The 26,220-nt window shown below is 38.0% G+C and overlaps 2 protein-coding genes across 2 annotated transcripts in view; both read right to left on the bottom strand.

Moving 5' to 3' along the window:
- The window catches only part of LOC138693370 (zinc finger protein 841-like), an 85,789-nt gene extending 66,682 nt beyond the window's left edge, over nucleotides 1-19,107 (bottom strand). The window contains exons 1-3 of the mRNA XM_069817290.1: nucleotides 18,856-19,107; nucleotides 12,683-12,798; nucleotides 2,463-2,600 (exon numbers count right to left, since the gene is read on the bottom strand). Coding sequence (XP_069673391.1) covers nucleotides 2,463-2,600; nucleotides 12,683-12,798; nucleotides 18,856-18,871 — 270 coding nt within the window. The 5' untranslated portion in view covers nucleotides 18,872-19,107. The remainder of the gene's footprint in view (nucleotides 1-2,462; nucleotides 2,601-12,682; nucleotides 12,799-18,855) is intronic.
- Nucleotides 19,108-24,088: 4,981 nt separating this feature from the next.
- LOC138692942 (zinc finger protein 235-like) overlaps nucleotides 24,089-26,220 on the bottom strand; it is a 39,068-nt gene continuing 36,936 nt past the window's right edge. Inside the window, exon 5 of the mRNA XM_069816350.1 lies at nucleotides 24,089-25,727. Within this exon, the coding sequence (XP_069672451.1) occupies nucleotides 24,729-25,727 (999 nt within the window). The 3' untranslated portion in view covers nucleotides 24,089-24,728. The remainder of the gene's footprint in view (nucleotides 25,728-26,220) is intronic.

The following is a 26,220-nucleotide window of genomic DNA, read 5'->3' as shown; positions in this document are numbered from 1 at the left end:
CGCCATTGTGCATTTTGTGTTACTTCAAAATGAACGACGTGATTGATAATCCCGCCGACTGTGAGGTGAGGAGTGTGATTCGATTGTTGAATGCCCGACATTTGAAACCTACAGAAATTTACCGGCAATTGAAAGAAGTGTATGGTGATACTGTAATGAATGAAAGAAATGTGAGAAAATGGTGCGAAATGTTCAACAATGGGCGAACAAATGTCCATGATGAAACTCGACCCGGACGCCCATCACTCATCACAGAAGACCTGAAGACTAAAGTGAACGACAGAATCTTGCAAGACAGGCGCACATCACTTGACGAATTGCTGAAAGACTTTCTGGGTGGTACGCGTTTTGGAAGTGATGAAGAGTTGAAGAAGACAGTGAACACCTGGCTTAATGAACTGGCGGCAGAGGAGTATAACACGGGAATTCTAAAGCTAGTGAACAGATACGACAAATGTTTAAATATAGGTGGTGATTATGTAGAGAAGTAAAGGAAGCTGCAGTTATGTAAAAGACTCTGTTTTTTCAAATAAATTTTTTTTTTTAATTATTACAACAAAACGGTCGTTATTTTCTGGATCCCCCTCGTACTATACAATTACATCATTAGAATTGAAAAATAACGCTTTTAAAATATTTTGAGTTTCTTACCCTATAAGCGTATATGGTAACATTGAATTTTGGGTTTGGGGGTGACTTTTTTCAGAAACTCAACCAAATGAATACCTTTCTTCTACTTACGAGCGAAACTTCATCGATTTTTGGTACAGGAACAGTGCATGGCACTTTGTCAGATTAACGCAGAACTTGTAAGTGTCCCTGTGTATGCTCCTAATTATTGGAACATGCAGGAACAATCCTGGCCCATTTGTTCTGAGAACAACGTAGAAAGAATATTTTTTTTGACAGAGAGATTTCCAAAATCCACATGAGATCTAACTGTTGGCTAAGCCTATCACTGCTCTATTAACAGATTTCAACCTACTTTTTCATGAAGTGGAAATTAACAGACCCACAACATCACAGGGCTAACAAAAGCTTCAATGAGAAATTTTCAATCTCTGCATCAAAGTACAAAGATCTGTGTACGATGTCGGACAAGTTGATCATTCCGCCAGAATATCATGCATGTCACTGAAAGGCGATGAAGGTGTTCGCGACGCACTATCAGAACCAGACATTGACGAGCGGGAAGAACCAGAATCACTTGCATACACATTTTCTTTGTTTTTCATTGTAAAATTGTGTTATACTGGGCCAATTAATTGTTTCTGAAATTCAGATTATGTTCTAAATTCCGTAAGAACGTATTAAAAATAAATAAGTTCATTTCCACAAATACTGACAAATGTACATTTTAATTTTTTTTTATATGCCAGAACCAAGAATGTATCGAAATGTGACAAAAATATTGATGAGTGGAACGTAACAACTTTTAAACAAATTTACTTTTACTGTTAGTATACTAAATATTGGTACAACATGTAGCACAACAAAAACTAATACAATTGAAAAACACTGAATTTAAATCTACTTCGAATTTTCTATTACGTTTTTCTCAAAACTTCTAAAATGCACATTCATGCTTCTGGGATAAGGGAGACGACATGCTAAATGCAAGAATATCCCAATTTGGTTACTAAAATTAATGTACATTATGCAACGAGCCTATAATGAAGGTAATTAAGAAGTGAGTATGGACATTTATGAAACGAGCACAAGCGAGTTTCATAATTTTCATACGAGCTTCTTAATTACCATTATAAGCGAGTTTCATACGACTTTTCATGCTCGACCATATTTCTAACTTGATATTATTAATTTTATTTGTATTTAACATTGAGCAATGTTCCGTATGTTGTGAGATGTGCGCAGACGCGAAAGTATTGATTTTTTTCCGAGGAACAGATGTCCACATTGACCTTGCTAGGCCATAAGAATCTACAGAGATAACATTGAAATTAAATTAGACATTGAAAAACGAGATGATAAATTGAATTTATTTGAATATTATTTACAATTAACGCTAATTATTATACTAACAGAACATAACCTTCTGCGACAGTATTGAATTTCCAGTCTCCGTGACTTTTCGCTAATTCTCTTTCGATTGCATATCCGAGAATAATCGATACTTGCGGTTTTATAACGGTAGAAAGCTGACCTGTCATTGGCTGAACAGTTGTAACCTGAGTCGTCATTGGCTGAAAGACCTGACCTTTAATGAGTAGGTTTACTTTAATGACATGCATTAAAGGTCTGCTACCAGGTGTATAATTACTACATTTCGGCATGGTCGAGCATAAACAATATTAGAAAACTAGTTACTCTGAGTATCCCCACACTTTTAGAGCAATGCTAACATGTAACATAAAATAATATGCGACATTTTCAAGATTGGAATGTTCATCTAGACACTTGAACGAGCATCACTTTACACAAATAAATATGCTTTTCTTTACCTCCGCCTCAAACTTCACCCTAGAAGGAAAGACTGTCAACAGAGTTTCCTCAGGCTTAATGGCTGACGTGCGCTCACTGCTCTCATCAATGCACTGCACTTTTATTCCAGTCATGTGGATACCCTGTACATTTCTTTCCTGCAGAACAAAGACACACAAAATATTAATAATATGCTATTTTATGGGCCGTACACTGTTTTACTACAATTTGCACGACTTTAAAAATTACAGGGAAGAGAGTTTCAAAAAATCAGAACAGTAAATCGTAACAGTTGCATACAACAATCGAGTGAGGGCAGTGTAATGAGAAGAGTGTGGGGAATTTGTTCCGCTTCATGGAAGTATTTCATATCTTGGAAAATATTGCGGACCAATTTTAGCAGAGAGTCACACTCTGATGTTTAATAGAGTGCATCAGAATCTGTGACTGTTACGTTTACTAAGGGAACTGCGGACAAAAACTGAAAACAGAGCCACGTTGGCCTCTACTCACAAATCCATTATCAGCAGGTGAATCGTTATATATCAGAAAAGTAGAAATATTTAGGACAAAAAGACAAAATAATAACGCAAAAGGCAAGACGCAAAATGTCTGCCAATTTTATGCAGGGTGATTCAGACCACCAGTAACAGTAATTTATTTCGGAAACTAGTGTATGAAAATTTTCGAGACAAAAATATTAATGACTAAACCACATGTGAACTTTCACTTGAGCTTGATTTCATCAATCAGCTCTAAGAGCAAGTAGGGTCAGTGGCGTATCACTTTAAAATCTGAAATGGGAGTCGGGGTCAAATAGGGTACCATTTGATAGAGCTCTTCAAAACAAACAACTTTCATAGGAAACGTTTTTATCAATTCCTACTCTTTCAATGAGAAAACGTACAAAAAGACAATGACATCAATATTGAGAAATGTTACAAGACGAAAATGTAAACAAGACAATTAATGCTGAGATGTTACTGAAAGGCTGGACAATTCCATTAATTTTTTTATAAATTTTCAAACTGTCTGCCGTTCTGAGCAGCACACACCTGCACTCTTCTTCTAACACTGTCAGTGACTCCTAACACTTCGGAGTGGTCAAGTGACTGGCAGAGTAGGAATTAATAAAAACGTTTGTTTTGAAGAGCTCTATCAAATGGTACCTTATTTGACCCCGACTCCCATTTGAAATTTTAAATTATACGCCACTGACCCTACTTCCTGTTAGAGCTGATTGATGAAATTAAGCTCTAGTGAAAGTTCACATGTGGTTTAGTAATAAATATTTTTGTCTCGAAAATTTTCATGCTCTAGTTTCCGAAATAAATGACTGTTACGGGTAGTCTGAACCACCCTGGATACTGAGTAGAGCCTGGAAGTCAGACATCAGGCATTTATTCTGGCTAAAAAATGCAGGCAAAAAGGCATCTTAAATGTGAAAAATAGACAATTAAATTTTTAAGATAGAAAAACTAAAACAGTATTTTATACACTGACAATTTTATTTTCAGTTTCATTGATCATCATAACGGTATTAACACAAAAAATCAACATTCTACCTTTAATTGTTATCTCGGTTGCACGTAACAGCCAGTTTTTGTTTTTTTAAGTCGTCTACATCCATGCCTAGTCTTCTGTCTCAGAGTGTTTTCTGGGAATACAAAATGACCCCTCCAACTCCACTGATGTAATTGGTGCAGACATAAAGTACCCGATTGTTGCTGCATTCATATTACCAACAGAATATCCACTTTCAGGTACGTCACAGATTTGTGTCACTGTTTCTACATCCTCAATGGCGCCCATTACTCTCTGCAACACAACTCCCTTTTCTCAATGCACCACTAATTCTTGAACTAGCTTCATGGACGCCATTGGAGTTTTCCCTTTCTAATTGTCTTTGGTAACAAGCCATAATGTGCTAATATGAACGAAAGATCATTCCTTAGTTGTGAACAACACAGAGTTTCTTCACCTCACGAACTGAAGCAGCCTCGTTTTCTTGTAGAGTTTCAGTCACCTCATAATGCATACATCCAGGTCCCCATTTGGTCAGCACTCAAATGCAATGTTAGTGCTCATGTGGACCACAACTGTCACCCATATTTGAAGTTAATATTTTCAGAACTAGGCTACATGTAATTTTTTTTTCTGTTTAATTATTAATTATCAGACATTAGCAGAGGATAAATGCATTCATTTTTCATTATTCACATAACAATTGAATCTTCTAATACTTATTATAATAAATTCTGTAAAAACATAAATTTAGAGGCTAAGAAAGTTTCCATGGAGCACAAATCATGATTCAAGATTTCACCAACTTAATTATGTTTGCTTAAAACCTGTCAATTACAACGACGAAATGAGGAGGTAAAGAGATATTCAAAAGAAAGGTACCCAAACGACAGATTGATAAGTGCTGATATAGAATGCACCAACTTAATTACGTGCCAAAATAAATAAATATTTTCTTAACATTTGTCAATTACAACGACATCCAGTAGACAATCTGTTTTCTCTCGACCTATGCAAACCCTTCATGGAAGCAGGTATTCCATTCTGGAAATTGTAAAACAATAATTCTGTTAGGATATACCTAAAGAGTAGGAACCATCAGAGTCAGCAACAAGAGGAACATATTTAAATGTATGCTATGAAGATGCTGTGAATAGAATTCGCGCCGATGTTGGTGGGAAGAAAAGTAGATTCTTTACATATAGGTTTTCGTTATCAAAAGTTTTTTATGAACAACCAATATCACATAGTCTTAGTTGTAGTCATAATGTAGTTGAAATATATACAGAAGAGTTTTACAACACAAAGAGGTACTATCGATACTTAATACAAGACAGAAATATTCATGCACTGTTGTTGAATGTCATAAATTCACATAAGAATAGGAGGCGTGAGAAATTAGGTACTTCTTTAATTTGGCCCTAAATAATATTGTGTTTTCAGTTCGATTTTGTATACCCATCAGGAGACTATTAAAAATTTAACTGCTATATAACACACTCCTTTTTGATAGCATGATAGACTTGCTGATGGAGTATAAAATCATTTTTGTGATTAGTATTTATGCTATAAACTGATGGATTAGTTACAAAGTTTTCACGATTATTTACGAGAAAGTTTATTAATGAAAAAATACGAGGGAGATCCAGGAAATAACGACCGTTTTGTTGCAATAATTAAAAAAATATATATTTATTTGAAAAAACAAAATCTGTTACATAACTGAAGCTTCCTTTACTTCTCTACATAATCACCACCTACATTTAAACATTTGTCGTATCTGTTCACTAGCTTTAGAATTCCCGTGTTATACTCCTCTGCCACCAGTTCATTAAGCCAGGTGTTCACTGTCTTCTTCAACTCTTCATCACTTCCAAAACGCGTACCACCCAGAAAGTCTTTCAGCTAAGTGAAAAGGTGAAAATTGCTAGGAGCAAGGTCTGGACTATAGGGCGGATGATCAAAGATTTCCCAACTGAATTCATCCAGCAATTCTCGAGTTGAAGCAGCAGTGTGCGGGTGGGCACAGATTTTGTGGTAGCCAAGATGTTGCGACACAATTTCACCAAGAAAATTAAGAACGAGAAATGTCAGGAAAGGCAATATGCAATTCGTCGAGTGATGTGCGCCTGTCTTGCAAGATTCTGTCGTTCACTTTAGTCTTCAGGTCTTCTGTGATGAGTGATGGGCGTCCGGGTCGAGTTTCATCGTGGACATTTGTTCGCCCATTTTCTCACATTTCGCACCTTTTTCTCACATTTCTTTCATTCATTACAGTATCACCATACACTTCTTTCAATTGCCGGTAAATTTCTACAAGTTTCAAATGTCGGGCATTCAAAAATCGAATCACACTCCTCACCTCACAGTCGGCGGGATTATCAATCACGTCGTTCATTTTGAAGTAAAACAAAATGCACAATGGCGACTTGTTGCAACCAGTACTCACAACATTATGAGAACACATGTTAAGGAAGCCAGTTGACCTTCAAACAAGGAAGGGAGTCAGCTGCGTGGCGGGTATGCGCGAACGGTCCTTATTTCCTGGATCCCCCTCGTATACTGACCTGATTTGTTACGGGAAATGGTAGTATCACCAATCGATTCGAGAAAAAACCCTGATACGATGGTCTGAAACATGTATATATATATATATATATATATATAAATGTAGAAATAAGGACGTTGTATCCAAAGTAGACTTTATAATACTAGTATTTTTTTTTTTTTACTTGTTGCATACGAATAATATGGAATGTAAATAAATACAATACAATACAATATAACTGTTCTGATGTCAGTGGTTTCATCTATCGAAATCCAAAGTAGACAAGTTGATTTCAAACATAAGGAAGAATATCTTGAAATCGCCCTCTCAAACTCGAATCTTTCAAGAAATGGCGCCTCGACTTTCTCCAGTGGTCTCGTGGATCACAGTACTTTATTTTATTTGTGATTGCTGATCCGTGATATCAGCACATATCATGCCTCTCATCTGAGTACCTTCCCTTTTTATATTTCTTTACCCCTCAGTTTGTCGTTTAAAATTAAGGATATCTTTTTCTGTCCAATCCTGTCAGCAGCAGCACATTTATATTTAGTTGGTATCAAATGCTGAGTTACAAAATTTTTTTTTCGTGACTTACGGTTTCTCACATCTCGTGCAGAGGAGAATGACGCCATCTGTAGAAAATGTCTTCGCCGAAATTAAGCACATAACCATGTAACTTACTTCTCAATGTATGGTGAGTTTCGGCACAATTTAATACACAATTCATGATGTGGCCTCTCCAGATTGCAGGGCTAAATAAAACTAAATTTATATTTTAAATTAACCGCATATATGAGGGGTTCACGACCAGAGTGGACCAAGTCCGTCTGAATAGTTCTGAGATATTGAGTCTTAAAGCTCCTGGCTCACGCTTAGCAACCTGCCATAGGAAATGCTGCCCTCTGTGCAGTAACAAATGAGTTATGGACTTGGTTTGTTATGGCAATGACTAAATCCAAGTTTTCTTCATCCGAGATTGCATTAATCCACAAACTGACCACTGGTGGACTTGGTCCGCTCTGGTTGTGAGCCCCTCATATATCACAGATATTTTTCTTAAATAACATTTTTGTACATTTCACACACTGCTAAGAATATGGGATTTGTACATTTTTTTTATTTCCTAACACTATTAACAGTAAGGGATTTCTCGCTGTATAACATTGTAAAAGTGAAGAATCACTGGGTTTTCCGTCAATTTTCTTTTTTAGTGAATAGACTAGCTGTATTGTCGGGCCGCGGTAAGTAGCGAGCTGAGCTCCCAAGTCTGAGTATGACCCCTGATCACATATGTATGACATAATCGCGATAGCAGAGATGCGTTGACAGCGTTCTACCTGCGTACAAAAAACATTCGCTCTGCAGATGAAGAGAATTTCCGCAAATGATAACAAGACAACTCTCTATGGCTGTAGTGGCAAACTTTTATTTATGCTCATAAGCTCATTACTGAAACTAGTGTGTACTGCACAAATTCCTTACGACGTTATTAAACATTAAACAATAAGTAAGTAAAATACAAATATATACAGAGTGTTCCGCTTATAAGTATAACAAAAGAAATAGCTATAACTTCTGAATTAATACAAGTATATAGTTGAAACCAACTGCTACAAAGAATGAAAACTGGGAATTTTTGTTACCTTATGTTCCATAAACCTCAACATGGCTTCCATTGGTGGCACGGGAAATATCCAACCGGTATTCAACCTCGACCCAAGTGTTATGAAGCATCTGTGGTGTAACATTGTTGACAGCAGCATAAATTCTTTCTTGTAAGTCTGCCAAATCACGTACTGGCGTCCTGTAGACCTGGTCCTTAACAAACCCCCACAGGAAAAAATCAGGTGTTAGATCTGGTGATCTGGCAGGCCATGTGATGTACGGTGATCCTCTTCCGATCCATCTTGCAGGGAATTGTTCGTCTAAGAATGTGCGAACCATGTTGGCAAAGTGTGGTGGAGCCCCATCTTGCTGGAAAATTGCTCCATCTGGGAGTTGTGGCACAGCATACAGTTGCAACATATCCAGGTACGTGTTTGCAGTGACTGTCTTTTCAGCAAAGAAATAGGGACCAATGATTCTGTCACGCATGATCCCACACCAAACATTCCATTTAGGGGAATCCCGTTGGTGTTCAATTACGACACTTGGATTTTCCGACCCCCAGATGCGACAATTGTGTCGGTTTACTTTTCCACTGACGTGGAAGGTTGCCTCATCTGAGAAACAGACTCGAGTTAGAAATGTGTCGTCATCGTCCACTTTATCCAACATTGTTTCTGCAAAGCGTTTTCGTTCCAGTTTATCATTCGGCGTAATCATCTGATGAAGTTGCAGCTTGTACGCTCGCAAACGCAATCTTTTATGGAGCACTGTATGCACTGTTGTTGGTGGGATGTTCAACTGCACACTAGCCTGTCGAATGGATTTCCGCGGGCTTCTCTGAAATGCCTCGCGAATGCGTTCGACATTTTCGTCAGACACTTTACGCTTGGAATGTTTACCTGCATTAGACAACAAACTTCCTGTTTCTCTGAGCTGCCTATCCCATTTCATTATTGAGACGTACGTCGGTACAGCTTCCCTCGGTCTAAGATTGTACTGACGGCGAAACAAGCGCTGTACACGAATTATGGATCTATGTTCTGCTAATGACAGCACACAAAAGGCTTTCTGCTGTGGCGTCCACATGCTGACTGACTAAAGATACGATACGAATTCTCTTATTTAATGATCTGCGCATGCGTGAGTCTTCTAAAAATAAGTAACAACAATGGATTAAAACTTCCCAATTTCCTCTTTACAATGGTACCAATCTTAACCCATTTGCATGCATTGTTATGAAATTATAACTATTTCTTTTATTATACTTATAAGCGGAACACGGTGTACATAGACTGGCCACCTAGAATATTTTAAAATGGCACTTTCTTACTGAAAGTACAAGGATGGAAACGGAAGGCAAAAGATATGAACAAATGTTGGAGCGCTGTAGGGGCGGTCAAGGTCTGCAATAGGCTGTGGTACCAATGTTGTTGTTGATATAATTATGGTTTATTTAACGACGATCGCAACTGCAGAGGTTATATCAGCGTCACCGGTGTGCCAGAATTTTGTCCAGCAGGAGTTCTTTTACATGCCAGTAAATCTACTGACATGAGCCTGTCGCATTTAAACACACTTATATGTCATCGACCTCGGCGTCCACACCTGTGGAGTAATGGTTAGCGCGTCTGACTGCGAAAGCAGGTGGCCCGGGTTCGAATCCCGGTCGGGGCCCTGGTTGAGGTTTTTCCGAGGTTTTTCCTCAACCCAATTTGAGCAAATACTGGGTAACTCTCAGTGCTGGACCCCGGACTCATTTCACTGGTATTATCACCTTCATCTCATTTAGACGCTAAATAAACTTAGATGTTGATACAACGTCGTAAAATAACCTGCTTAATTAAAAAATCGACCTCGGCCGGGATCGAACCTGCAACCTCGAGCATAGAAGGCCAGCGCTACATGTTGATGATGATGATGATGATGACGACGACTTAGTTCGTTATTTATTCAAATATAAATCTGCAGTTGGCTGGTTCTCTTTTGCAGATACTCGTAATTTGACACATGTTATTTGTTTTTAAAACCATCTACAGTGTTCAGTATATAGCTAATTTACCAAATTATTTCATGAAAAATAGCTTGTAAATCAACTCTGAAATTTCTGAAGTACGAGTAATTAGGCATACTACCATTGTTAAGTTTTGTTACAGGAAAAAGTAAATAATCGACTTAAATTGCATTTTTAAATAATGCGAATTATTGATGAAACAGCAATGAGCTGTAATGCCAGTAGAAATAAAGTCTTAATTCTTTTTACCAGGAGTTGTTTCAATGTCATCTGGTCGCTCGCTGGCCATTTTCCAGATTCTTATGACATTTGCATTACTAATGCCGGCGTATTTAGCAGCTCTGGACGTAGCCTGCCTTAGGGGAGCGATTAGCCTCTTCGTCGCAACATTCTATTATATTCTTTATAATCTTCCTCTCTCTACGATGTATTACTTGGTCACGCCGTCAAGTTGATCTTGGCTGCTCCATTGCTAAATACAAACTGTGAGGAGGTAATGTTTTCGTACTGGTGATACTCAATGTTACCTGAGGGCCGCAGAATGCACACAGAGGTGACGAGGTTGTCTTCTCTTTTCCCCACTTCCCCGCTCTCAGAAGTCGCTACTAAACGCGGCCCTACAATACCGGTATTACATTGACAAGTTCATGATGAGACAGTTCCCTCGGTTTTGGTTGCTGTTATTCAGATGGAAGTGTTTGTGAATATATTAAAAGAATGGGAAGGTATGTTGAAGACTACCCAAGTAGGCCACTAACAGTACTAAAGTGTTTACAAGGACAGCGGTAGGATTGGTTCCAATTCAAACAATACGGATCTAAACTGACATCACTTTTATGTGTGTGAATTTAACACGTGTTTATAGTGGTAATTTCTTCATTCTGTAAAAGAAACCATCTTCACTAGTTGCAGTTGAATCAACAATATTGTGACAGCTGCACCGGGGTTCGAACGCGTGTCCGACAGGGTGCGCGGCAGACGAAACGCTGGTACGGGGAGCATCTGCATGCTGAGAGGGCAGAGGGGGGTGTATTACGGCGACGCGGCGAGGGGAGGTTGCGCGCGCATCTGCTGCTTGCCGAGTGGGGAGGAAGCAAACTGCTACGTGCGGAGTGAAGGGGGGACGGACCCTCCCGAATCGTCCAGAAGTCCGTCGAAGTGGAAAAATCGAGAGCTCGAACTTTCTCGTCTACGTCACTGTGGGTATAAATTACGCACGCAAGTGAACGTCAGTCAGCCCGTCAGTAAGTCAGTGTTGTCACAGGCAGATTTGGACAGTAAGCGAGTTAGTCTTGTGTAGCAGTGAAGCCAGCTTCGAGACCAGAGCGCGACTTGAGTTGTGTCCGTAACTGTGGAGCCTGAACCCCGGAGTTCGAGTGCAGTGGACCGCAGTTGGGGGACGTGAGTTCGAAGTTCAGCGGATCGTCTCTGAAGGTCTGGGGTTCGAGGTTCTGTGAACGCGAGTGACTGAGCTAGAAGAACTAGCCAAGACAAACGAGCTGTGAACTGAGAACTGACAGTTCTGTGTTGTAAATAGTGCTTTGTGAATATTAGTTAAGATTAACAGTTCACTGTTGTTCTCAATAATCCAAGTAAATTGTCATTGTCGTCTGTGGAGTGCACTAACGAATACTGTGTTACTGTGTGGAGAGCAAATCCTATTGTTGAGATAATAAAATTACATTGTTGTTCAGTATAAAAAGTCACAATATATTGGTACCTAATGCCATCATATGAACTAAAATCACAATACGTAAGTTGGTAGAGTAACAATATGTCATCTTTTTACACAGAAAAATATAAAATCATAATTTCGTTGGACATTTTAATTATTCCTTATTCAGATATTTTTGAAATGTAATGTTATGTACAAAAGGCAAAAAAGGCATTAAAACTTAGAACAAAGCAATTTTGTTAAAACAGGCAAAATAAGAAACTCTCCTTTAAGAAAAGCTGTGTATCTGCATGCAATAAAGTCATTTTGCCAATCTTTCGGGTTCTACTAATGACAATCAATATGATATTCGGAATAGTTGATTTTTGTGAAATAATAGCAACTGAATTATCCTAGATGTACGTGGTGTGGAGGACAAACAATAACTGGCCAGTAATATTCTAAAAGTGAGTTTCTGTGGCTGGTAGATTTAGTACTTCATTCATAAAAAGCTCGATATTGCGCCAATCACACTGCATGCGTCAATCGTATATCCTATTATTAATAAAAACTACTCCAATAAGTATGATCACACTCCAGTGGAGGCTGACCACTGACAAGAGGCCGAGCGGCCAAACCTCAACCAGACAAATTAAATTTCTTCACATTATGAAGCTCTTGTAGATGAATTCCGTTTTCTGCTGTAAATTTCCCGTCTGTGATTTGCTAACTCTATGAAGGTAAAGTGTTACATTTAGACTGTATTGTAATTTTGAACAAACAAATCCCATACCATACACTACCACAGACATACTTGTTACTACTGGGTTACAGTGGCTTAACACTTACCCACTATACTGATAATTACTGATAAATGTGTTTGAATATTTACCTCGACATCTGTGTAGTTACTTCCTTTCAAAGCCAATGGGTCGACTTCCTCAGGCTCCATCTTGATGACGTCCATCACAACTGAGTCTGCATACACAAAGTTATACATCAGACTGCCTGCATCACAACAGGACACCCTGCATCAATAGGCAATACTCACTTTCACTGAAATGTTAAATGTATAGCAAGGATTCAAAATAAAATTATTCATCATGGGAGTTTCTGACAATGCCTTATCATGTCTGCTGCTCAATATTGTTCTTCAAAAGTGTCAGATACAGATATACAGTGAAAGCCATACAACTGCTAGAGTATGCAGATGTAAACAGTGCCATTCGTGAAACATTTATTAAACTAGACTTATAATCAACCAAGATAAAAGCAGAGGTCACACTGTTATTAATTTAAATATGGCAGCACAGAATTGCAATTTGTTGCAACCACGATTGCAAATTATAACAGCATAACGACTGACATCAACTCCAAAATAATCAAAATAAATAAAAATGATTCACTTGGCCACAAGGCATTGATGTTTGTTGAATAGGCCCACATAAATCAATATCACCAACAAAAATTAAATTACTAGAACGAACTGATATAATTAAAATGACATACATCATGTAAAATAAAGAAGTTATTGCTTATAAATCGGTTAATGTAATAAAAAAGACACATTACAGTGATTTAAACAACATATGTAATTAAATGAAACAATATTCTATTCATCTCCAAAGATATACAAATTTTACAAATCACTGCTTGACGTACCAAGGTCCATAACTTCACCAATCAAGGTGCGGTGTCATTTTTACGAACTGTCAGGTTAGAATAGCGAGTATTTGCAGGAGAAGAAGAAAATGATGAAGGAAAGAATTGGGTTTCCGAAGACGGTATTGGCATCAATTTCTCTTATAAAATTAATAATCTTTTAACTTGTCCACTCCATTTACAACTAGCTGTAACACGTACTTAATGAACAAAGAGTGCGCACAAAATGTTTTCACCCTGGTATTAGAAACTAAACTCAAGTGCGTGAAGAGAGTATGTGCACAAGATTGTTGTATCCACCAATTTAAGAGTGCGCACACAATGATTCTATACGTGCACTGTAACACAGAGTATGGAATTTGTGCTGCAATGCTGTGATCAGAGGCTTAAGGAAAGCAGGGGACCAGCTTCAACAGGGTCGATGGATGATGTAGAGAGCAACCTTAACATTTTCCAAGCAAGGCAACAGAAAATAAAACAAGGGAAAAAAGTCATTGGAGAAAAATCATTGGGACGGTCTTGGCTAAGAACATGTAGAAGAAGAAATATTACAGTACAAAGAAGTAAAAAAAAACGCACGTACGCACACACAAAGATATATGTGTGTATACAAGCATAATAGCATAGAGATGGGAATATACTAAGTTCCATAATGCCTGATACGCAAAGTAATCATTGCCGGCAGAGGAAGCGAGAGAGATAATTACTACTCAATCAATGGCAGAGGTCACATTTCAGACTTATCTTGAAGTTGGGCGAAGGTAGAAAGCTTCAGACTGCTCAAGTTGAAGATAAGCGTAGGATGTGACCTCTACCACTGGTTGAGCAGCAATTATCTTCCTCCCTTCTTCTGCTGGCAATGTTTACTTTGCCTGTCAGGGATTATGGAATGCAGTATAGTAGGACAGTATTTTATTTAATTGAAGATATTGTGCAGTGTTTAAATACAACACAGGTGGGGAATGGTCGACAATATTTGCCCACGGCCCTCCAACAGGTTCTTTCCCACGTCATCCTTTACAATCCATTCCCCTCCACTGGGACTGAATCCAAGAACCTCGGATTCACAAGCTACCATGACTTTGCTGCTAGGCTCACACAGAAGTAGACTATGGATAGGCAAGTAGACCGAGTGCAGCTATGTTTAGAGATGCCATTTTAGTGCCAATTTCAAAATTTCAAGCTATTACCACAGTCTACTATATACAGTCACGAAGCTTGAGTTTTGAGGGTGCTCGAAACAATAGACTGTGACGGTACTATTTTGCATTGCCTGTAATGAGGCGATATTAGCGATCCTAGTGGTGAGCAACTATCTAATGTTTGCATATTTACTACGTATTGAGCTTCGCGACTGTATATACTAGACTGTGCTATTCCTTCCCTTCAGCACATGTAGTGACATGCATGAAAAGTGTTACTCTTCTAATAGAATGCAGGTCACACTATTAGTGAAGATGAGGTCAGTTCGCATGGCTTCAGTTTTAACGAGAAACATTTATGTGGCACTCTGTAAGGATAAAACTGTTCCACTTTCTTGTAATATGATGACGTCAACGTCTCCACGTGCATCCTATCTCTCAGAACACTGATGATGCCCGTAACACACAGTAAGCCTAACCTAGTTACAAAATGGAATAAACAAAATAATTTTCAGTCTTGTTCCAGGATGGATGGTAGCAAATTAAAGAAAGAAAGAAAGAACGCTGGCATGAATATATGCCAATATAGAAAAAATTAATCACGTGATCAGGAAACCCTGCTCAAAATGTCAACCCTCAATTTCTCTAAAACACACTAATTCCAGTGACAAGCTATAATATTTAATCTTGGTATTCACGAAACAAAAGTATAAATAACTTAACTATAGGCCTAAACCATCTTTAAATTTGAAGAGTCCAGTGCAAGAATGATGGATGTCACTTTCTTGTCGAAAATGAACCAAGAATGCATAGCTTAAGACATATAGAATGTACATAGAGAGTTATATGGCATTAACACTGATAGTCATTGTCCAGTAATGATCGGAAAATCACAGTTAAGCTTTGAGCGCTAAGTATTTCATACTTTCAATTGCTTCTCCTGCAAAATGTATTCCAAATGAAATCCATCATTCTTGCAGTGGACTCTTCATTTATTTCACATCTCAAAAGTTTTACAAAATCCCAACCCACGCAACAATTGAAAGTGTTATAAGAATCTGCTGCCACTATTTTGCCCACGGAATTAAATGTTCAGGTGTTGCACACCTTTCAACGCTCCAGCCAGACATACAGCAGCACTTCTGGAATAGTATACATCGCGATAACGCATTGTCATTCTAATGCTGTCACGTTTATGGATTCAAATGCTAATATATACAACAGTTCATAACGATTCAAAGAAACAAATTGCTCGTTCACTGCTGAAGTATTATATAACAATCCTACAAAGATTCCTATATTGCAAAATCACTGAAAACTAGGCAACAGAGTGCGTGACAAAGAAGCTCCTTGACTAAACCTAAAAACAGCAGAACTAGGCCTATATTTCTGTAAGCCGAATTTAACAATCACGAATCAGAAAAAAATAATTTGAGGAGAGAGTTCACACGAAATCTAGAATGTATTATCCAAGCTGAATTGCAGAGAAATAAAAAGAATTGACCTGTAGGAGTTTTCGCTATCCAGTGACAGTCTGGCGAAACATCGGGATCAGACAGATGTGGAATGACTCTTCTCGGGTCCTCAGCCAGATTACTTGGATAGTTGCTTCCAAGCTTTCGATGACTAGCTCTGCCATCTTCTTCAGGGAATGAAGTGTCGTGGGACCATGTCTAGGGAGAGAGGGATTTCGGACCAAGAGAATCTCCCTTCTGAGATTCGTCATCTACGCAAGACATTCCAACAGAACAACTTCCGCAACAGGGAAATCAGTTTGGCCCTCAGAAGGGCCTTCTCGAACAAATCACCAGCCGAGGAACAAGAGGAGACAAAGGGCATGGCATACATCCCGTTCTATGGCCTCATCTTGAACAACATTAGCAGACTGCTAAGAAAACACGGGATTAAGACCATCCATAAGCCGCCCACAAAGATTCAGAACTTGCTGAGACCAGTTAAGGACGACCTTGGTCTGAGGAAATCTGGTGTCTACAAAATGCTACATCGGGCAGACAGGACGGACCATTATGGAATGTTCCAAGGAACATCAAAGCAGCGTAAGACTTTATCACCCTGATAAGTCAGCAGTAGCACAACACAGCCTGGAAACGGGCCACAAGATAGATTTCAGCGCCACCATTATCTTGAAAAAGACATCTGGTTATTGGAACCTGGTCATCAAGGAAGAGATCGAAATCCAGCTAGGTGGCAATAATTTCAACAGAGACGGGGGTCTACAGCTGAGTACAGCATGGAAACCTGCCATCAATACGCCACCAGCACACGGCAGACAGTCAGGACCAGCAAGAAGTTCCTGATTGGCCCGAAGCGGGAAACCCTACTGACGTTTATATACTGGCTAGACACGGTCCCACGACACTTCATTCTCTGAAGAAGATGGCAGAGCTAGTCACTGAAAGCTTGGAAGCAACTATCCAACTCACTTGGCTGAGAATCAGAGAAGAGTTATTCTACATCAAATGCCAGGAAAGCCTCAAGTCATACAAGACAGATATCCTTCCATCTCCAAACATAGTTATAAGTTACTTAAAATGGAAGAAAGCATTACCTATTAGGTTATCTGTAATGTTGTTTCCATCAATAAACAAATCTTAGATAAATTCTGAAATGCAGGCAAATGAAGATGTCGGGCATAGGAGGCCAGCGCTATACCAACTCGCCAACCAGTCTGGAGTTTATCCCTCATACTTTGCAAAACGGTAGTAACTGCTGCAATCAAATTATTTGAGCAAAATTTCCATTTCTGATGTCATAAATAAATTCTCCTATTTATTTTACACCTGCAACACAATTCAGAAAGGAGAAACAAACTTAATGGGAAATATATTTAACTTTGAACGCGTTTTTTTTTTTTCAGTTATGAGTCCACACCTGTGGAGTAACGGTCAGCGCGTCTGGCAGCGAAACCAGGTGGCCCGGGTTCGAATCCCGTTCGGGGCAAGTTGAGGTTTTTCCGAGGTTTTCCCTTAACCCAATACGAGCAAATGCTGGGTAACTTTCGGTGCTGGACCCCGGACTCATTTCACCAGCATTATCACCTTCATATCATTCAGACGCCAAATAACCTAGATGATGATACAGCGTCGTAAAATAACCCAATAATATAAAATAAAAAATTTTTTTAGTTATAAAGTTACTGCCTTCCTCCTCAGCACGGTCGTGGATGATTGTAGGATATAATCGACATGTAGTAAGTAACTGGAAAAAGCTCATGGATAAATATTACAATTCACCAAAATTAGTAAAGCAGCCCTAACGATATACAGTGAAACCTATCATTTACGGACATCAAAGGGATATAACAATCTGTCCGCATCTAGGAGGTGTCCTTTATTGGGAGGGAGTGTATCCCATCACGCTTTAAATGAAATGTATTACTGTAGTTTAATTCTAAATACAGTATACTACAGTAAATTCTTTGCAACTTTGAACTACCACAGTAGATATGATCGAAAAAGGAAACTACAGTACTGTGCCATGCAATTTTATTTTAGCTCTACAGCAGTGGTCGTCAGCACTCGCTGAAATGTGCAAAGGGTACGCGGTGCTGTCCCGTGTGCACCGTCGTGCAAGAGGGAGAGATGGCATACCTGCTAGCAGCTACGGAGTGCACCCTAGTGCACGGGGTAAGAGAGACTAGCTCAGCGTGCTCTGTGCTGACGACCCCTGGTCTACAGTTACGCAGCACTGTAATTTACAGTTTTCAACTTAACCTTTACGTTCAGGTGCCATGTCTCTCGAAACAGAACAACTGATTGAAATGAAGACAATAATCCTACTAACCCTATCATGTGTCGAATGCAATTTCACGATCGTGGAAACCTGGATCCATCAGACAGGTTAAATTTTATGACTTCGTTTATCCACCCGCTTCCAGCTAACAAGGGATAGCCAGCTGGGCAAGTGGTAACCTACGAGACCTTTATTGTCTTCTTTCATGTTAATGAATTGTTGTACGGCTCTCAAAACTAAATTTTCTATTTTTTAACACATTAGGTCTTGAAATCCAAGTTCCGTCCGCAGTCAGGAGGTAAAGCAAGCTTTAAGACTGTGAAACAACAGTCCGTGTCCGTGTCTGAGTATGTCCATAAACGAGAGTTAAATTTATCATTATTTCTATATTATTTCAGTTGGAACAGAAAAATCTGTCCGTATATGAGGAGTGTCCGTATCTTGGAGGTGTCCGTTAGGAGAGGTTTCACTGTATTATAAACAAGAACCCTAACGTATTATAGCCTACCTCTTGATGAAATCATAGTTCGACTCGAACTGGATATTAAATAATATCTTTCTTCAGTAGTATGATAATTCCAAATTTTGTAATATAGACACACAAATGTATGAAGTAGAAGTTCATATAACTCAGTAAATGGATTCCTCCACACCAATAAGTTTCAAGACGAGAAATTGGAATATTCACGGCCTCCTTAGTGCCTTCTATGAATTAAGGACGCCATCCTTGACCGCATCGCACCAATCCACTCACCAATCGCACCACCCAAAATCAAATGGCGAGGTAACTCGTTGGTTGCTACTTAGAGTTAACATGTTACATGCCAAACTGTGTGGAATTCCACAAAAGTGTGGTTGCTGTGCGGAATGACTAGCTATGTACATTACATATGGAATTCTTAAAGTTAGGCCCACTAAATTACTGAGTTAATTAAAAGACAAATGTGCATATAAAATCCTTGCAACCTTACAGTTGACTCTGGAGTATCCGTGGGCAGATTACCTAAACCACGTTTAATCTATAGGTTTAGTTTGGGTTTTGTCATTTCACGCACCTTCAGACGACGATCCTGCAAAACAGTATCGTGGACTATTTCAATCATTGCTGTCGTAGTTGCTGATTTTGGCCTTCATATAGGCTCTTATGGCCATGTTTAAGTTCAGTAGGCCTAGTCCACTTTTACACAATAGCAAATTATTGAGCGAAGTCCCCTAATGCGTCTTTCATATCGGAATTAATTTCTTTCGCTTTCATTCCTATTTTCATTATGTAATTACTTAATCACTGCACGATATTCAGTCTTCTCCAGTTCTCAAACTGTTAAATTACTCTTCCTTACCTGCTTCTCGACACAAAACAAACCAAGACATCTGGGCGATTCTGCGCACCTGTTCAATCGAGGGTGGAGGATTTCACTGGCATGCCAAGGGCTGAGGTACTGATAGGCTATCTGGCGTTCATTCTGAGAACTTTTCAAACAGCTGTAGTATCTTTAATCTTATTTGGAAAGGCAAACATGCTGACTATAATGCTAATATATTTATTTTATATAAGAATCCCATGTTAAAATTCCATCATTATGAATAACTACAAATTTTACTTTTTCACTGCTTTGTGGAGTAGTCTGAGCTTTAGCCTCGTGATGTAAAAAACCATTTTGATGCCTGTAATAAACTATTACCAACTTATTTAAATATTTCTATTATTAGTACTGAATGTTGGATCATTAGCATGTAAAATTGTGTTATAACGAGTTTCCTGGTAAAACAGTATGAGGAAACAAACGATATAACGTATACGATCATATTTACAAGAAATCAGACAGATGAAACATTTTTAGAAAAGCCTAAAGGGAACTCCTGATCATATCATCGAAAACATATCTTCATGTGTGTATAACAATATTGCATTAATAAAGACATTTCAGAAAATGACGGAAGACAGCCAAGGTTCACCAAAAAGTACTTCTGAAGGTAACACTTATCGTTTGAGACTCACAAATAGTCGAATTACAAAAACAACATTGGACGAGAATGTATTAAATACGATAAATAGGTGAATAACAAGCTTACGTGGAAATTTCAGAGATAATGACATTTAAAAAGGATTCTGATGAATCTACTAAAACAGTATGTAATGTCCTCAGACTAAAATCTTGATGATATTAAAAATAAGAGTTGATGATATTAAAAATAAGAGTAAAAGCAGATGCCAACTGAACAAGAATAAGCTGCATTTATCCCGATCTACAGATTATCAATAAGGTAATAATGCAGTGAATTCCTTCGCACTATGGTTTAGCAGCTGACCTTGTCAGAGTAAACTGAAACCAACAGCATATGAATCCATCAAAAGAATAATACGCACAAATACACGCACGCAAATGACAATTAGTTGAAACAAGCTTCTGAGAACAAAAGTTGCAAAAAATATAAACAGACAGCTATATCTTGTCACAAGCCCTAAAAAACCACCAGTTGCCTTCAGGATACTCACAGATCATGAATGCCTTCGGAAATACCTCCACGAGATTGGCATCTTACCCTCAACTAACAGCAACTTATGTGACAACGAAGTAGAGATGGATGCATCGCACCTGGAAGTCAGCCCAAACATACACTATGAGAGATAGGCTGTTAATGGATTAAATGCCAAAACAGTCTATTGCAAACAAATAAACCAACCAATATTAAAGTATAATATATTATAAATAATTGTTGTTACACATTTGTTTTTGCTATCATATTAAAAGTAATAGTGTTTTTCAAAAACATTTCAACGCATCGTTCTATTTAATATTATTTCCATTAAATATTAAATAATGAGATGATATTTTAAACTTAAATGCAATATAATGCTCCAAATTCTTAAGAGATCCCTAGAGAAGGTTTTTTTTTTATTCATCAATCCATGTCAGATTTGAAAATTGTTTTTATACAGTGTGAATACTAAATGCCATCTTTAAAGACTGAGGCGTAATAGACCACGTCAAAACAAGCATAAATAAGATAGGAAGCAATAGGCTCTCTTGCAATTCTCCCCAAATGATTAATGGGGCAAGAATTATTTCTGTGGGTAAGGCTTCTGTATGCACGGGTAACTCCCACGTGTCCTCGTCGAACATCCTGCACTTCAAAATTGCACTTACGTCACTCCAAGCATTGCGTACACAGGTTTGCTAGGATTTAGTTCAACGCCAGACAATGGATGGGTTGCACAGCACGTTTTGAAAGCTGGTACCTCCTTGACATACATCACGTACTTACCTTACTTCACAATCAGATACGTATTGTACCGTCAGTCTGAACTGCAACATTGCACAGATAACTCACAGTACAGTACTTGAAGACAAACCAGCTACAGCCATTTTCTTCGGAGTTCTTGTGCTGAAGCCAAGAAATCCGAATATTTCAGGTACAGGCACACGTCATTGCTGTGTTCGACATTTAACTCCAATTACTACGTGCAATGGCTGAAAAGTAACTGTCACTTCATTTGACTTCTGGGTATTGCCCCTAATATATCCATATATAATCACCAGGGAACGGATTTATATGGACTAAAAATATATGAAATATGTAAATATATATGTAGTTATTTTTACCAAAATATGGAATTAAATATGGATTTTTACCAAAATATGGAATTAAATATGGACTTAAAATTATAAAAAAATGACTATGTACGTTAAATATTGGTACATTTTAATCAAACTAAACAAAAAATATAATGGACGTACCTTATCTTCCAATGTAGTTTCAACAAAACACAATTTTTATTGTCTGTTACCATAACAATAGGTTACAAACATTTCTTTCAAGTGCTGAAAAGTGAATCTTCTTCTATTGTCTCTGAGGATAGATTTATACTGACTAAAAGAGCGTTCGACGTCACAAGAAGTAACTGGTACATAATTCAATTTCACAATGTCTGCTGGGGATAAGTCCAAGTTAATCTTCACTGTTGATTCACCACTCATCACAGCAACAACCTTTTGTAGTTCTTCATATCCAGGGTTTTTTGAAAGTACAGTGTCCACCTTAGCTCTTACTGCATCTGCAACTTTACCTCTACCACGATTCAGTTGTTCCACAGTACTATTTATAATTTCAAAACTTTCAGATAGTGAAAGGTGCCTATTTTGGAGACTTTTGAGCGTTTTTATGATGCATGAAAATGTATGCTGAATGTGAGCTAAGTCATTCTTCACACTTATGTCACAGGTAACTGTTTTCGCAGTATCAATTGAGACTGCATCTTCAGAGTCCAATGCAAGGAGAACATTGTTAATAGAGTCTATATGTTCGGCATAATATTCAACTGCTTCTAGCCATGTACCCCATCTAGTTAAAATTGGCTTTGGTGGCAATGGAATTTCAGGGTACATTTCTTTCAACACGTTAACTCTACTGGGAGCTTTGAGAAATACTTTTTTCACTGATGAAATCAACAAATCTACTTTAGGGAAATTGTCTCTGACCACTTCTGCCACACGATGAAATGCATGCGCCACACAAGTAAAATGAGTCAATTTAGGATATACAACAGATAATGCTTGTCCAGCTTTGACCATATAAGGGGCAGCATCGCTAATAAAGAATAACACATTATCGTACATAATACCCTTTGGCCACAGGATACCCATAGCTTCGTTGAACAGTTTAACTATAGTTTTGTTATTGCACTTTTCTAGAACATCACAATGTAAAAGAATTCGTTCAGAATATTGTTCACTTAACAAACCGATAACTACATTACCAACAAGTCTACCTTCTTTGTCGGGAGTCTCATCAATGGAAACCCAAATTGAACTATCTTTAATTTCATCTCTTATCTTCTGTATTGTCTCATCGTAGATGGATGGAGCATACGTCTTCCTAAGTGTTGACTCATCCGGGATTGTATGTTGAGTATATTTTTCAAGGAATTCCCTGAAGACCTTATTCTTTAGTTTGTAGAGAGGAATATCAGCAGAGATGAGAGAACGGCACAGGTCGATGTTAAACTCAGATCTTACATTCGATGTTGTTGGTTGTGTTAAAAACAATTGTCTCTGCTTGGAATTTAGTTGTTTGTTGGCCTGATGTTTACTAGTTGTAATGTGTTGTTGCACCAGGAACTTTTGTGTAGATGATACTGCACACTGACACAAATTACAAAATAATATTTTATTGTCAGTTGATAAACCATCTTCTTTAAATTCTGAAATGTAACTTGTTAGTTTTGATTTTAAATTGACTGAATGACGTACTTTTGGCATATTTACCGTCTTTATAGTATGATTTACAAAACTGAACCTATGTGTACTCTGACTGGCATTTAACTGTTGAGCTGCACAACTGAAGTCTGTTAAAAATTTTAAATTAAATTAATACAGTTTTGTAACTTACTTTCCCATTGTTGATAGGACTGCTAATTTTCAAATAACTCTGATGTTAAAGGGATTACTGAACATGTGTTTAAATCTCTATTGTTGAAATGTATTTTTAAAAGTTAATGGAATTTTGTTTTGTTTTATTGTTAAACCTAATATAATATGGACTGTTTTATATGAAATATGGAAAATATATGGAAATTAACGAAAATATGTACTAAACTCTAAAATATGGAAAAATATGGAAAATAAAAGTAGGATTTTTCAACCCTACACATTGTGAAACATAAAGATAATGCAAAATATAAATTATATTAGCTTTATAAGTAAATATGTATTTACATATAAATCCTTTCCCTGATAATCACCATACCATGACGGTTCCTATCTCGAATTTCATGGCTACAAGATCTCCTATCACATTCCGGTCTTCGAAGACGGCAATTAGTATTCACTCTGTATAAAGAGGAATTTTATGATATACTACATCGTTTATTAGACACAATTTTGTCATATTATATATATATATTTCTTCACATGTACTATTGTCTCACATTTGTGAATAAACATACTTTTTTTTAGTAGCGATTTGAGCCTCTGCCTAGATGAAGAAGTCAGTTCTGAGGCTGGGGCACCCATTAGTTCGGATTGTGTAGAGAGAATGAATGAACCTAAAGTTCTGCGCCGAAATTTACTCAGCAATTGCTCTTAATAGCTTGAGGGAAAACATTGGAAAAATCTCCAGGCCTACTAGGTTCGCAGCCACACATGCTGATCACTAATCCAAAGTGGTGGACTGTATATATAATACAGTATAAATATTTGTATTCTATATTTCAAATATATTACTTACATGTGAAAGTTACATTAATGCAAAACAAAAGAAAATGGACAATATTTTAAGTGCTCCCTAAGCATACATTACTGCGGTGTTGCTACAGTTCGAGAGGCATATTAACTACATCCGTATTTGACTGCAGATTTGCATGTGGTATGAGTTTACCCGTTAGTGAGAAACACTTCCCACAAACATCACATCTCTGGACTCCTCACCTGTGAGCACGCCTGGATTTGTGATTAAACACTGCAACTTCGAGATACATTTTCCATGGACATCGCGATTAAATGACTTCTCGCCCTTGTGCACGCTGGCATGCCTTTTCAAGTGTCCCAACTGAGAAAACGACTTTACACATTCATGACATTTAAATGGTTTCTCGCCCGTATGTAAACGTACATGAACTTTTTGATACGAAGCCCGCGAAAAACTTTTTCCACATACATCACATTTGAATGGCTTTTCTCCTGTGTGCACACGTGCGTGCCGCTTTAAATGTGTCGTAACGGAAAAAGACTTCCCACAGATATCGCAATGAAATGGCTTTTCTCCAGTGTGCATACGTTTATGCCGTTTCAAGTGCTTGGAAAAATAAAAGCATTTTCCACAATTATCGCATTTAAATGGTTTCTCGCCAGTATGCACGCGTACATGCCGTTTCCAAAGTCCAGCTTCAGAAAACAATTTACTACAAATGTCGCATTTGAACGGTTTCTCACCAGTATGTAGCCTCGAATGCAATTTTAGATTTGAAGAATTGGAGAAACTTTTCTTACAGATATTGCAGTTGAACAGTTTCTCTCCACTATGTACAAGTGCATGCCGTCTCAAACTTGCTGAAACAGAAAAGCTCTTTCCACAAACATCGCACTGAAATGGTTTCTCACCCGTATGTAGGCGTGCATGCAATTTCAAGTTCGAAGACTGCGAAAAACACTTTTCACAGACATCGCATTTAAATGGTTTGTCGCCTGTATGTCGGCGTGCATGATTATTCAGTTGTGAAAAAGAGGAGAAACTCTTCCCACAGGCAATGCATTTCAATGATTTCTCGCCTTTGTGCAGGCGTGCGTGCACCTTGAGGCCTTCCCATTTCGAGAAGCAGCTTCCACAGGCATAGCATTCCAATGGCTTGGGCCGGAATTCTTCCATGTCAGACGATTCTCTCTGCAAGGAGAAATGGAAATTAAAGAAACACTGCAACTAATGAACTTCTAGAGCACAGAGTTACTCTGCTGGGGTCCAATACTGAAAACCGTACAGTCTTTCCTAACAAATTTCAATCTTGGTGCAGATGTGGAGCAGTTCATTACTCCTCTGTTCGGAGGTACAAGAGCACAAGCAACAGCATCAGTGTTGTGATGGTCCTAACTTTACCCAAAGTGGAATGAAGAGAAATTTTAGGTCACCTACAAGTAATGCAAGGCCCACGAACATGACAATCATCAATACTCAAACATTTAAAATTTCTTAAGAACAACTAAAAATCGCCACTGTTTCATTAGTGGCAGACCATAAAGCTTTTCGCATATTTTAACAAAGTAACCGCAATATAACAATGCACAGTTACAACACTTTGCTCTTTATAATAATATTAACTGTAATAATAATAATAATAATAATAATAATATTAATAATAATAATAATTATAATAATAATC

Source organism: Periplaneta americana, chromosome 17, assembly GCF_040183065.1.
Source record: "Periplaneta americana isolate PAMFEO1 chromosome 17, P.americana_PAMFEO1_priV1, whole genome shotgun sequence".
Classification (NCBI taxonomy): Eukaryota; Metazoa; Arthropoda; class Insecta; order Blattodea; family Blattidae; genus Periplaneta; species Periplaneta americana.
Note: the sequence above shows the minus strand (reverse complement) of the source record. Positions and strands in the feature narration are given on the sequence as shown.